The 13,724-nt window shown below is 37.1% G+C and overlaps 1 protein-coding gene across 1 annotated transcript in view; it reads left to right on the forward strand.

Moving 5' to 3' along the window:
- Positions 1–1,004: 1,004 nt before the first annotated feature.
- The window catches only part of IL1RL2 (interleukin 1 receptor like 2), a 32,407-nt gene continuing 19,687 nt past the window's right edge, over positions 1,005–13,724 (forward strand). The window contains exons 1-6 of the mRNA XM_037143403.2: positions 1,005–1,486; positions 1,993–2,065; positions 2,874–3,108; positions 5,342–5,534; positions 10,980–11,145; positions 11,642–11,716. Of these exons, the coding sequence (XP_036999298.2) occupies positions 1,286–1,486; positions 1,993–2,065; positions 2,874–3,108; positions 5,342–5,534; positions 10,980–11,145; positions 11,642–11,716 (943 nt within the window). The 5' untranslated portion in view covers positions 1,005–1,285. The remainder of the gene's footprint in view (positions 1,487–1,992; positions 2,066–2,873; positions 3,109–5,341; positions 5,535–10,979; positions 11,146–11,641; positions 11,717–13,724) is intronic.

Raw genomic sequence — 13,724 nt, forward strand, 5'->3', positions numbered from 1 at the left:
GGATGGGGGGATGGGATGAAAGATGGCGAAGGGGTTAACTGTAGAAGATTTATTCACAACCCACAGACACCGAACAACAATGTCGGGGTTGGCTGGAGGTGGGGAAATAGTAGGTCTGGGTGAGGAAGGGAAAGGGGAAAAGAGTGGGAACACCTGTAACAGCTTAATAATACAAAATAAAATAAAATAAAATAAAATAAAAATAAACAAGAAAATAAATGCTTAAAACTCTCCACTTAATTTCTTTTTTAAGACTTTATTTATTATCTTTAGAAGGGAAGGGAAGGAGATAGGGAGAGAAATATCAATGTATGGTTGGCTCTTGTGTGTCACCTGTTGGGAACTGGCCTGCAACCCAGGCATGTGCCCTGACTGGGAATCGAACCACGATACTCTGGTTCACAGGCCCGTGCTCAATCCACTGAGCTACACCAGCCAGGGCTTCCACTTAATTTCTAATACAGTAAATTATGGCAGATAAATCCATATAAACAAAGGAATTTGAAACAGTGTGGACATTTACAAACCAGCCTATCCCTGGAAGTTCTGCTGACAATGTAACTGTTATATTTTTCTGCTTGATCCTATGGTTGCTTCTGTCTCATTGTCTCAAATCTTACAGAGAGCAAAAATCTCTTGAATGGCAATTATAATTTATATTTTCTTCTAAGTCTCAGTGCCATTAGAGATATCTCTGGGGTGTCATCTAATAGCCAGGGCAACAGGTCTCTGTAGATAGCCTCCTACTTCAAAGTTTCAGACCAAAGAGGTCTTTGTGGTCCAGGAATTTGAGTATCATCATGAAATGCCTGATTTCCATATTTAACAAGCTTGACTCTGGCAGCAAAATATTTCTTACAAGCCATTTGGATGGTCTACTTTTGGGGAGTTGGATATAGGCCAATGCAGGGCATGTAATTACTGCTCAAGTGAGGTTTGGAAAGGAATGAATAATTCATTTACAAGGACAATTCAGAATAGACTTAATCAGGAATTACCAGTGAGCTGCCAGAAAATTAGGCAACAAGCTTTCAGACCACTTCCTAGGTTGATGCCACGTTCCTTTGTACACTTCCCTTGGGGAAGGTAAGCCTGCCCCGCCCACAGTGGCAAAGAAACAGCCTGATGTGAAAATACAACACAAGGTTCAGTCCCTGGGTGTCAGATCAGAACTCTTGCACACTCAGATCTTGTCCCAGGGGTAGCACGCGGCCGGGAGTCCGTGGTGGAGCCACTCGCAGGTGGGCGCAGACGGTAGGTGTGCAGGGGAAAAGGTGGCAAAAATATGAGCGACCCGGAGGCCAGAGACTGGGACTCCGGGGCGTCTCCTGACCGCAGTGGAGACCCTGGGGGAGCAGATGCTATCTCTAGGAGAAGGGGTGGAGCTTGCATCTACCTTCCAGTCCAGCCCGCACTCCGTCTGGCTCCCTTTTTTCCTGCCGGCCTTTGCCAGGGAGACTTAAGTTGGCTTCTTCCTGGTGAGCAGGTATTCGGAGTGTTGGTTTAGCCCACCCACCCTGTGGATCCTGAGGTCAGGGACATGCAGGGGAGTAGGCTAAGTGCAATGCACGACAGGGACCAGGGGCCTCGGCTGAAGCGGGCAGGGAGGAGCGCCTCTCTCAAGGCGCAGGTTGCAGATTCTGCTTCGCTGTGCCAGATGGCAGAAGGGGATGTCGGCGCGTCCCCGGAGGAAACGAAGGAGAGCGTCCTCGAGGAGGCAACAACCATACCCAGACTTTTCCCACTTCGCTCCCACAGCTGACCCACGGACCCCTCTCCACCTAAGATACCGACGGTCGGACCCTGAGAATAGGAAGGGGGAAGGAGAGGGAGCCATCTTTGAGGGTACTTCTGGGAAAATGTAGGGCCAAGATTAGAGGGTTCCCCGCGAAGAATAGAAAGTCAGTGGCCTGACTTGAGGTGTCTGAGGTTCAGAGGTCACAGGATCAGGTCCCTGCTTCTTCCCCTCCGACCCTCTTCTTTCTTCCTTAGCAGCCTGATATGGAGACGGTATCCCTGCTGCTGTGCTGTGTGTCCATAGCTCTTCCCCCTTGGATCAGAGCTGGTATGTTGGGTTTGTCCTCGGTTCTCAGGGGTCCGCCTCACCCAAGAACCTCCTTGTTGCTCTGTGTGAGCCTTCTGTGCAGACCTAGGCGGGGTTCCCTGGGACTCTGAGCCTTGCTGATTACACTCTCCCAGTGGACCAGGCAGAATTCTGTAAATGGCGGTTTCATTTCCAAGTGTCTGATGCTCAGCCCCAGATGTCACCTTTGAGCTTTGAGGTGACTTTGGCGAGAAGGAGGATGAGGCAAATTGAGTTAAATGGCTCAAATGGATCTTTTACATGACAGATTCATTTTATGACCTAGAATAAAAGCAAAGAAACCATGAAAAGACTAATTTCTTCCAAGAAAGAAACTAGGTGAAAAATGGACTCTAAAGTGAGCGGATTTTTAAACAATGCGTTTTGGGATGAGATACACATTTTATACACCTTTTATTTAAGACAGAGTGAAATACCTGAGAGGCAGAACAAAAGGAAAACGTGACAATTAAGGCTGAGAAGGAACATTTCCTCTGACCCAGGAGGATGAAAGAATGAAGCATCTTAGAGTGGAAAGGAAAAGGGAATCAGTGGTTCTAGATGCTAAAAATGACTGAGGAGCAAACAGTAAATTCAGTCCTATGGACACTGGAAGGACTTTGATGCTTTTAGATCAACAGACTTTTTTTTTTTTTTTTTTTTTAGGTAACTCCCACACTAAAAAATCTCTCAAATAAAACTGGCTAGAAAATTGAGAGGTTTGTTAAAACTATTAATAAATAAACATTAAATTTCTTTTTCATTATTATTTTTCCTTTTCATTTCTTAGATGAATGTCGGGACATTAGTGTGCAAAATGAGACATCTTCAGTAAATCAGCCTTTTGCTTTTAATTGCACGTACCCTCCGCTAACATCTGGGAAAGCACATGTAACTTGGTATAAATATCCTAGCAAAATCCCAGTATCCAAAAACATGCAGACTAGAATTTACCAGGATCAAAACTGGATTTTGTTTTTACCCCTGGAAAGGGAGGACTCTGGAATCTACCAATGTATTATAAAGTAAGTTCCTCACTTGAAATAGAAATAACGCTCCCTTTCTCTGTCTCATATATATATATATATATATATATATATATATATATATATATATATATATATAATAATTATATGTACATAATTATTTTAGAAAATTTCTTAATAAATTATTAAGTATAGAAAACTCAATGAGAAGAATAAAATGTAGTTTTATTATTGTTATAAGAAAATTTTCAATGAACACATTTTAAAACCAAACAGATCTGTAATCAGTTGTTGGAATATGAAATGTAGCTTTTTCCATGGAAGTGATGCCACAGCCAGACCAGCTTACAAAAATCCTGTATCCCAATATCATTGCCGCTGCTTCCTTTCTTGGAATGCCAGAAGTTTTTTTGTGATAAGTGGCACATCCAGATAGGAATAAGCTTCATTTGAACACTTTTTTGTAAGGCATCTATTATGTAAATTTAACAGTGACTAAGCACTAAGTATAAGCACTAAGTATGTTCCAAACCTAAAGCTAACTCTTGCAATAGAAAGTAATAATGTATAAATGAATGACACAGGTCTGGTGGGAGACAACTGAGACTGGTGGGGACTGTGGTGAACTGGAAAACATGCCCCACCAAAGGCAGCCGTCTATTTAGCTCAAGTAAATTTTCTAGTTTTTCAGGAAAACCTGGAAATTAGTTTGTGTGTATGCATGTGTGTGTAACCTTTTAATGAACTTTTTGTGTGTGGCTCAAATAAAACATATCTGTGGATCAAATTTTGCCTGAGGGCCCCAATTTTGTTACTTTTCCTTACTAATGTTCCTGACTTTAACAGATTATTTGACCTCTCTCAGACTTGGTTTCTTATCTGCATAGTGGAAGTCATATGGCTTGATAGGGTTGAAGCGAAAAAGCTGAGATCATATGTAAAGAAAGTACCCCAGAAATGAAGTTGCATTCTCTCTTGTTCTCTTTCTATGCCCTAGGATGGCCTGTGTCCCGCTCTGATTCATACTAGATTCCTCATTTTCATATGTCAGGTTTACTTGAGGGCCAAAATTACTTAGTGGTACACAAGTAGAAGTGGCATTTAGCCCATTTGCCTGGCTTCTTTCCACAATTTCACTTGCTGCATGGATCAAGCTGCTGACATCTTATGAAGGCCTGCTCTCCCATTTTTACTCTTGGCTGCAAATTAACTAGAGTTGGAGACAGTATATTACATAACTTTCATCTGGAAATCTAGACTGGATTTAAAATATTTAAATATGGAAGCTGTGAAGTGGGGAAAATCATCTTTCATAAAAAGTAAATGTAATTATTGCCTATTATGGGAAAAAATAAATATGAATTTTCATAAAATTTTAACATATAGATATGATATATTTATTTAACTGTATATTTTTACTGTGAAATAATTTCAAGTTTACATAAAATTTGTAAGAATGGTATAGAGATTCTTATCTATTCTTTATCTAGAGTGCCCCACTAATTAATATTTTGCCACATTTACATTATTTTCTCCATATATATATATATATATTATACCAAATATTTTTCTAAGTCATTTTCCCAAATCATTTGAGTTGTTTGTATCATGTCTCTTGACCTTTTAATATATCAATGTGTATTCCTATCAAAAAGAATATTTTCTTACATAATCACAGCATCATTAAAACATTCAGAAAATTTTACTGTCATACAATATTTTTAACCTAATCCTCAATCCATATTATAATTTCATCAATAGTCTTAGTGATGACCAATATAAATATTTTTTTTTCTAGCAGAGGATTTAACTCAAGATCAAGCATTGCCTTTGGTTGCCATGCACTTTTAAACTTTCACATGGAACAGTTCTTCAGTCTGTTTTTCATGACATTGACATTTTGAAGGAGTACAGGCAAATTATTTTACATTATATCCCTTAATTTGAGTTTGGCAGCTATTTCTCCATGAGCCTCCTTGGTTGAAATACTATGAAAGTTATGTCCTCTTCAGAAAACACTCAGAGGAACATTTGCCCCTCATTGGTGATATTCATTCTAATCGCTTGGTCAAAGTGTTATTTAGTGTTTCTGCTATATAAATACTTTTTTCCTTTTGTAATTAATGATTTGTGAGACATGTACCATTTTGTGTGAGGTAGAGAGTTTGTACAGTACCTTGAAGATGATTTGGACATAGCTGAAGATAAACAGAATCATTTGGTTTCATGATTGTTTGAGTTTATGAGGTTTTAACCTGTCATTTTCTTACAGTAATACAAATATGTGTCACCGAATACACATAAACCTAACTGTGTTTAGTGAAATCAAGTGTGTTTCTGAAAAGAGTCAAGTGAATTTATCAGATGAGTACAAGCAAATATTACATGTTGGAAAAAATGACAGTCTTACGTGTCATCTGAACTTCCCAAAGAGTTGTGATTTGGATTCAGTAAAGTGGTATAAGGTAAAAAAATCCTATTAATATTTTTTCTCCTCTTATTTAAAATCCACTTGTTTTTTCAATTTAAGTTGTATTTTTTAAGGCAGAATTGGTAAAGAGATGTGTGTACCTAGGACAGATCTGTTAGATAGCTGATTGCTATGGGTAAGCTTACCTGCTAATCATTTATTTTTAAATTTATATTTATTATATGTGGGGGGAGGCTCCGCCCACAAGAGACCCCCTGGCCACCATGGATAAGAATAAGTCTACCAAGACATGATCTGCTTGGGGAGGAAAGGTGGCCAATCTCTCGAAGGAGAAGGGCCAAGAGCCTTTTCCTCAATGGGCTTTTATTGAGTTCATTTTGCACAGGAATACAGGTAAAGCTCATTAGTCACTGTTAGGCAGTAAGGATCAAACAATAGATAGCATACAAAGAACTATGAGGGCTTATTCTGAGTCAGGGTCTGTGGGCTAAAGGGCTACAAAACTTTGGAAAACAAAGTCATTTTCTGCTTGGACCCTTGTCATTTAATTGAGAGCATTCTTAGTAAAGCAGATTTCACAGAATTTTCTATATTCTTTCTTAGATCTGATGGCCCCAGGAACCTGCCCTTTCCAGCACAGGGCTGTACTGCCCTCTGTCGTTGTTTCAGGCTTAAGTCAGGCAGGGGAAGTAAGGCAGCCAAGAGATAAGGAGACTTCTTGCAGACAGAATGAGGATTCAGGCTATGTCAAAGTGGAGGGGTGAGGGTCCATCACCCCCTTTTACTGTAGTCCCCCCAAGTCCTTCCCTGGTGCCCCCATGATTGTGCCTATCTTAGGTCATCCCTCCCTTGAGGAATCTTACCCATCATTGGCTAACTGTTCAAGCATTGAGGGCCAGGCAGGGTGAAATAAAAGGAGCAGAGTTGGCACCCCTGCCAGGGAGATAAGCTTTGTCTCCTTAGTGGCTTATGGTCTGAAGGTTGCTCACTCAGCCTTAGCCTTGGGGGTTACAGCTTCTGAAACTAAGCAGAAGCTGTTGTTCCCAACAATTATAGCTTTGTAATATTTTATCATTTGTATCTACTACCTCCCCACTATTATCCTTATTGTTTAGACTATACTTGGCTATTTTGTTCCCTAACAGATTAATTAGTTTGAATGAGCACTGCATGCACATCAGTCAATAACCACAAAGTATAAAAAGTCACCCCTGGAAAGTCTCCTTTCCACTCTTGAACCATATTTGTCCTGGTTGGGCTCATGGCACCTTCCCTAACATGTAGCTACCTTATTAGTTTCCTGCTTTCTTTGTGTCTTCTTTATATAATGCTGTATAAACAAATGATACTCTACACCTTACTTCTTTCTTTCTTAAACAAATGGAATCCTATACTCATCTTTCTGCATTCTCTGTCTTCACCTTCAGAGATTCTTTTTTTCTTGACTCTACTGGCATATATTAATGTATAAGACAGAATCCTTGGTACGGGGGAGCACTGGCTAGTTATTTAGAGTTGGGATTATTTTTCCACAATGCTGTTTGCTAGCACTTGCTAGTACAACCATCTAGGTCAGGAGTTTGCTTTGTGGAAAGGTTTTCATATATTAATGCAAATTCTTTAACGGTGGTAGGAATATACAAATTTATTATTTCTTCTTGAATTAATTTGGGTAAAATTTTGTTTTCAAGGAAATTGTCCATTTCCTTAATACTCTGGCATGGGATTATTTATGTTCTCTTTAAATATCTGCTTCTGCAACAAGGTTCATCTTTTAATACCTATTACACTTTCTCTCAGTTTGCCAGTTGTGTCACTTCTATCACTTGTTTAAAAAAACCATTCTTTTTGGCTTTGTTGATCCTCTTTACTATGTTTCACATTCATTTAGTTTGTTTCCATTTTCCTTTTGCACAAAAATATGTAAAAATATAGCAATGAATGCCTTATTCCTGTCTTTAAATGTACATTTGCCAGTAGGTGAGGTTTTTTTCTTTTTCATTTGTTTTTGGATTGGTGTCTTTAAAATTTTGAATCTTTTAAATGATAAGCATGGTATATCCCTACATTTGGTTTTCTCTAAGTTCTCACAACAATGTTGTATAATACTTTTGTGTAGATATCCTGTATGTTTTATGTTAAATATATTTTTAGAAAATGGATGTTTTCTGATGTTTCTGAAATGGATGGTTTTATATATTAATATTCTGTTTATTGTTCTTTTATCTTACAATCTTGGTGACTTCATCTGTCCATTTTAATAATGGATCTATAGATTTTTGTACATCATACATAATCATGTTGTTTGTAGATTAACAACAGTTTTATTTATTGCTTTTCTATCTTTGTAACATTGATGTTTTCTTTCATCACCATTGCACTGGCTAGGACCTTCACAATGATCTAGAAGTTATTACCATCCCATTGTTATTAATATCCTATAGTGCTATCACCAATCCATAAGAGGCAAAAATGGCATCTTTGTGTCATTATATCAAAAAAAGTTTTTACTGCTGCCTCCCGTTGCTGGGACCCTGAGCTTCCTGGATTTCCTGGAAGTCTATTGCCTTTGCCAGATTGGGGAAATTCTCCTTTATTATTTGTTCAAATAAGTTTTCCACTTGTGGCTGTTCCTTTCCCCCTTCTGGTACCCCTATAATTCAGATGTTGGAGCATTTAAAGATGTCCTGGAGGTTCCTAAGTCTCTCCTCATTTTTTTGAATTCTTGTTTCTTCATTCTTTTCTGGTTGGTCATTTTTATCCTCCATTTTGTCCACTCCTTTGATTTGAGTCTCAGTTTCCTTTCCATTACTATTGGTTTCCTGTGCATTGCCATTCATTTCAATTAGTTTAGCCTTCATATGTTCCTCTAATTTGTGACTAAAATCAACCAGTTCTGTGAGCATCCTGATGACCAGTGTTTTGAACTGTGCATCTGAAAGTTTGGCTATTTCTTCATTGCTTAGATTTATGGGCTCTGGGGCTTTGAGATCTTCTTGAGCCATTTTTGGTCTGTTCTCACCCATTAAGTATGAGGAGCAGAGCCTTAGGGGTGGGGTGGGGTCTCCAGGGTGGGGTCGCTGGGTTGTGATGCTGTATGTGGTGGCAGGGTCAGAGTGGGGAAATGGCGTCCCCCTCTCCTGCTTCCCGCTGCTGGTTGAGGAGCGAAGCCTGAGGTGTTCACCAGGGTAGGGTGGCTCAGGTCGCTGAATTGTGAGGCTGTATGTGGGGGCAGGGTCGGAGCTGGGAAATGGCGGCCATCTCTGCTCATTTAGAATGGAAGGGCAGATAAAGTGCTTCTCAGATAATATCAAATTCAAGGAGTTCATCATCACCAAGCCTTTATTATATGAAATGTTAAAGGGACTTATCTAAGAAAAAGAAGATGAAAAATATGAACAGTGAAAGGACAGCAAATGCAGAGTTACTAACAACCACATCTAAAACAAAAGCAAGCTAAAAGTACAGCTAGATCAGGAGCAGAACCATACAAATGAAGATCTCAAGGAGGGTTAGCAACAGGGGAGTGGGGGGAGAAGGGGGGAGAAGGTACAGAAAATAAGTAGCACAGACGGTAGGTAGAAAATAGATAGGGGGAGGGCAAGAATAGTATGGGAAATATAGAATCCAAAGAACTTGAGACACATGGTCATAAACTAAAGGGAAGGAATGGTAGGGGTGGGGGGTGCAGGGTGGAGAGTAATGAAGGGGAGAATAGAATAACTGTAATGGCATAATCAATAAAATAAAAATTAAAAAAAGGAAAAATGACACTAATAATTAAAAAAAGCTTTTAATATTTTCCCATTAAGTGAGATGTTTGTTTTAGGGTTAAATGGCCTTTAGCAGTTTGAGGAAACTGTCCTAGTTTGTTTGAAATTTTATGAATGGATGTTAAATTTTACAAACTGATTATATTTACACTCTTGTGAATGTTATACCCATGGTGCATTACTAGAATAACCTATACTGATGTGTAACTCTTTTTATACATTGCCAGATTTGGCTTAGTAATATTTTGTGTAGTATTTTTTTCATCCAAATCATAAAGAGATTGGTCTGTAATTTGTGTTTCTTGCTTTGCCCTTGTCAGATTTCGTTATAAAGGATATGCTGACCTTATAAAATAAATTGGGAAGTAACACTCACTTTCTTCTAGAAATGTTTCAGATTGATTTTATTTCTTCTTGTACGTGTTTTTATTTTATTTATTTAAAAAAGATTTTTACTTATTTATATTTAGAGAGAGGGAAGGGGGGGGAGAAAAAGAGGGAGAGAAACATCAATTGGATCAATTGCCTCTCACATGCACCTGGATGGGGACCTCAACATGTACAAACTGGGACCTAACCTGCAAACCAGGCATATGCCCCGAACTGGAATTAAACCAGCAACCTTTTGCTTTGCAGAATAATACTCAACCAACTGAACCACACCTGTCAGGGCTCTTTCACATGCTTTTAGGATTTAGTAGTAAAATTATGTAGAATGAGAATTTCTTTGAGGGAAGGGTTTTCAATTACAGTCAGTGTCCTTAATTATAGGATTACTCAGATTTCCTGTATCTTCTTAAAGCAGATTTAACACATTGAGCTTGTTTAGAAATTTTTGTCTTATGTACATAATTTTTAAATTATTGGGCTAAACTTGTTCATAATATACTCTCACTCCCTTTTTAATGTTTGTAGGATCTGTAGTGATGTCTTCATTTTCGCATCTGGAGTCATATATTTCCATTTCTCGCTCTCTTTCTCTCTCTTTGTTGATTACATTTGCCAGGGCTTTATCAACTTGAAGAGTTTCTTCAAAGTGCTAATTTTGAAGTTGCTATCTCTCATTAGTTTTCTGCTTTATTAATTTCTGCTCTTATCCAGGTTTCCCCCTCTATTTTTAGTTTTGGTTTTAATTTGCTGTTACGTTAATAAGTTTATGAAAAGGATTTTTGGTCATTAATTATATGCCTTAAAGTTGCAATTTCCCTTTAAAGTCAGTTTAAGCTGCTTTATACTTTTGATATATTATATTCTTATCATTCAGTTAAAAGTATTTTCCAGTTTCTAATGTTATTTTTTCTTTGAACTCTGAAATATTTGTAAGAATTGCCTGATTTGCAAATATAGTTTAGCCTGTTAAATATTCTCTGTCACCCTGGCTGGTGAGGGTGAGTGGATTAAGTGCCGATTTACGAGCTGAAGGTTGCCAGTTTGATTCCCAGTCAGGACACATGCCCTAAACATTAATATGGCAAGAGTCAAACACACATCATTGTTTCTCTCCCTCTATTTATTTCTCTCTCTCTAAAAAAAAATAAATATTCTCTGTCAACTCTTCTGTACATATATATCAGTTAGATAATAAACTACTTAATGTCCAGGGACCTAAGGACCACATTGGTTTCTTGTATCCCCTCACAGTTTATGAGATGGTGTCAATTAGGAATATAACTGATACTCAAAATGCTCTTTGAACTTTTCTTTAGGACTGTAAAGAGATTAAAGGAGAGCGTTTTGCTTATTGGGAAAAAAAAAGAAAGCTGTCAGTGAGCAATGTCTCGGCAGAGGACAGAGGGAACTATTTGTGTGAAGCCAGACTGACTCATGCAGGAAAACCATACACGGTTTTACATAGAATTACTGTGAATGTCAGTAAGTATGTGTGTACTAATTACAGAACTTCCTCTCAGCTCTGCCCCGTGTGAGACAATTTCGACTTAAAAAGAAGTGATTCTTTATCTTGATTTTCCTGAAGGTTAGCAGGCTCTCAAGCTTGTCATTAATAGAGTCAAAAGGTAGAAAGAGTGAGGCAAAAGGGCATGAGCAGTTTAATTTTCTCATCTTGGAAAACAGAATAGTCAAAACTCCTGGTCAACTATAATTGGAAAAAAACCCCACAAAACTCTTGGTTTATTTATGAAAATTTTGATCATGTATGCAGAGTAGCTACTAGGGTACCTGGCCAAGAATAGGTATTTAGTTAGTGGTGGATATTTTGTCACACCATGCGTCCACTTTTTTCTTGAGAAATGTTTTTTTGAAGGGCTTCTCTGTGCCATGTTTTGGTTTGTTTGTTTTACACTATTATTAAAGTAGTTGGGAATGTATTGTGATTCTAATGCAATGTCATATGAGTATGATTTCTTAGCAGAAAATGTTGGACATGGAGGAATAATCCCTAAAATAACTTATCCAACAAACAATACAATCGAAGCACAACTTGGTGAGTAAAGTTATGAAAGCCAATGAAATCACTAAGAGTAAAAATAAATATGAACACATATCCTAGTGAATTTTTTAAATTTCAAGGATGAAGACAAATTTTATACATATCCACTTTCCAGCTTTGAATGTACCTGGGCTCATCAAAAGAGCTACAGAATAAAAAGTCTATAGAGAGCTGGATCCTTGGAAAGCTGTGGTATGAAAGGTTGCCAGTGAGCACTATGGGTCTAAATCAGGGATTTTCAACTGGTGTGTGCGCAAGAATTTTAAAAACATGAAATAGCTGACTATTGAATCAGGGGCACTTTTACTTGTCAAGTAAGAAAATGACAACAGCCAACACGGGTCTATGTGAATGAATCAAAATTATACCTATTTTTGTCAGATCAGCAAAAAGTATATTTTCTAGTGTGGGGCAAAATTTTAGTAATCAGTGTATGTGTACCATGAGATGAAAATGTTGAAAATTGCTGGTCTAAATGATTACTGTAAATCTGTTTATGCAAAAGCAATGAAAATGTAAAAATAAGTCCTGAAAGTGATGATACATAATATAGAACTACTACTGTTGGTCAAGAATTCTGAATTATATAATCTTGCACTGGAAAGTATATTTAAAAAGTAGGGAGAGTTATCTTGTTATATTACTTATTTTACATAGGAAGGTATCGGTAAACATTGCCTCAGTTTGTGATCTAAGTGGAAAAGAAAGAGCTCGAATTATTTTTTAAATTTTAAAGTTAATCACTAGTAAAATAAAAAGATGTTGAGTACTTTCTGAAGAAAAAATGCAAATTAAACACATTCTCAGGTTGAGTCAAATATTAAAATCTGATTCATTCTGTTCTCAAAAGAATCAGAACTAAAAATATGTGACCTAAAAAATTAAATATAAATTCATAAGCATACTATGTCTTGAAACATTAAAGAAATCAGATTGGCAACATTAATCTTTCAATCTGATAAATATCTTTCAATGCCAAAAATTATATGACAAATTGAATTATTTGATACTAATAAAATTACAATACCTCCCAAAATAAAAAATATATATAAATGTCAAATAGCAGTACATCAGAACATTTGAAGCTAAAGCTCTCATATATAAAAAAACTTATAATGGGAGATTTTAACATACTTTGGATTTGACAAATTTCTTAGTCAATTAAGGATCTAAAAGATTCTAGTAATAAGCCCCAGCCAGTAGCTCAGTTGGTTAGTGTCATCCCAATATACCAAGGTTTTGGGTTCAATCTCTGGTCAGAGCACATACAAGAATCAACCAATGAACGCATAAATAAGTGAAACAACAAATTAATATTTCTCCCTCTCACTTTTGCTACCTTTGTCTCTCTCTCCAAAATAAATGATCATAGTAATATAATGAGAATAATATATTAAATAAATCACAATGATAAATAACTGTGAAAAAACTCAGAGTACCTAAAGAGGAAATTAAACAGACCATATGGTGCAATCACAGTGCAGTAAGTCTAGAAATTTACAACTAAAGTTAAAATAATAAACTCCACAAAAATAAAATTAACTAATTTAAAAAATTAAGCAACAATAAATATGTATTCTAATTATTTGCTTTGCTGGTTAGATTTAATTCAAAACCATAGTTACAGATTATTTAGAAAATAATGGCAGTGAAATCATGTCAAGCTTCATGGAATGTGAACAAGGCTAAACTATAAATATCATCATTTTTAGTAAGTGTAGAAATAATTAAAGTGCATAAAATAACCATTTAACTCTATTTTTAAAAAAGCCACTGTGGTAAACAGTATGGAATTTCCTCAGAAAACTAAAAGTGGAACTGCTTTTTGATTCAGCGATTCCACTGCTGGGATTATACCCTGAGAATCCTGAATTACCATTCAAAAGAACCTATGTATCTCAATGTTCATAGCAGCACAATTTACAATTGCCAAGTGCTGGAAACATGCTAAGTACCCAATGGTAAATGAGTGTACCAAAAAGTGTGGCACATTCATGCAATG

Source organism: Artibeus jamaicensis, unplaced genomic scaffold, assembly GCF_021234435.1.
Source record: "Artibeus jamaicensis isolate MK-2021 breed Jamaican fruit bat unplaced genomic scaffold, CSHL_Jam_final contig_384, whole genome shotgun sequence".
Lineage (NCBI taxonomy): Eukaryota > Metazoa > Chordata > Mammalia > Chiroptera > Phyllostomidae > Artibeus > Artibeus jamaicensis.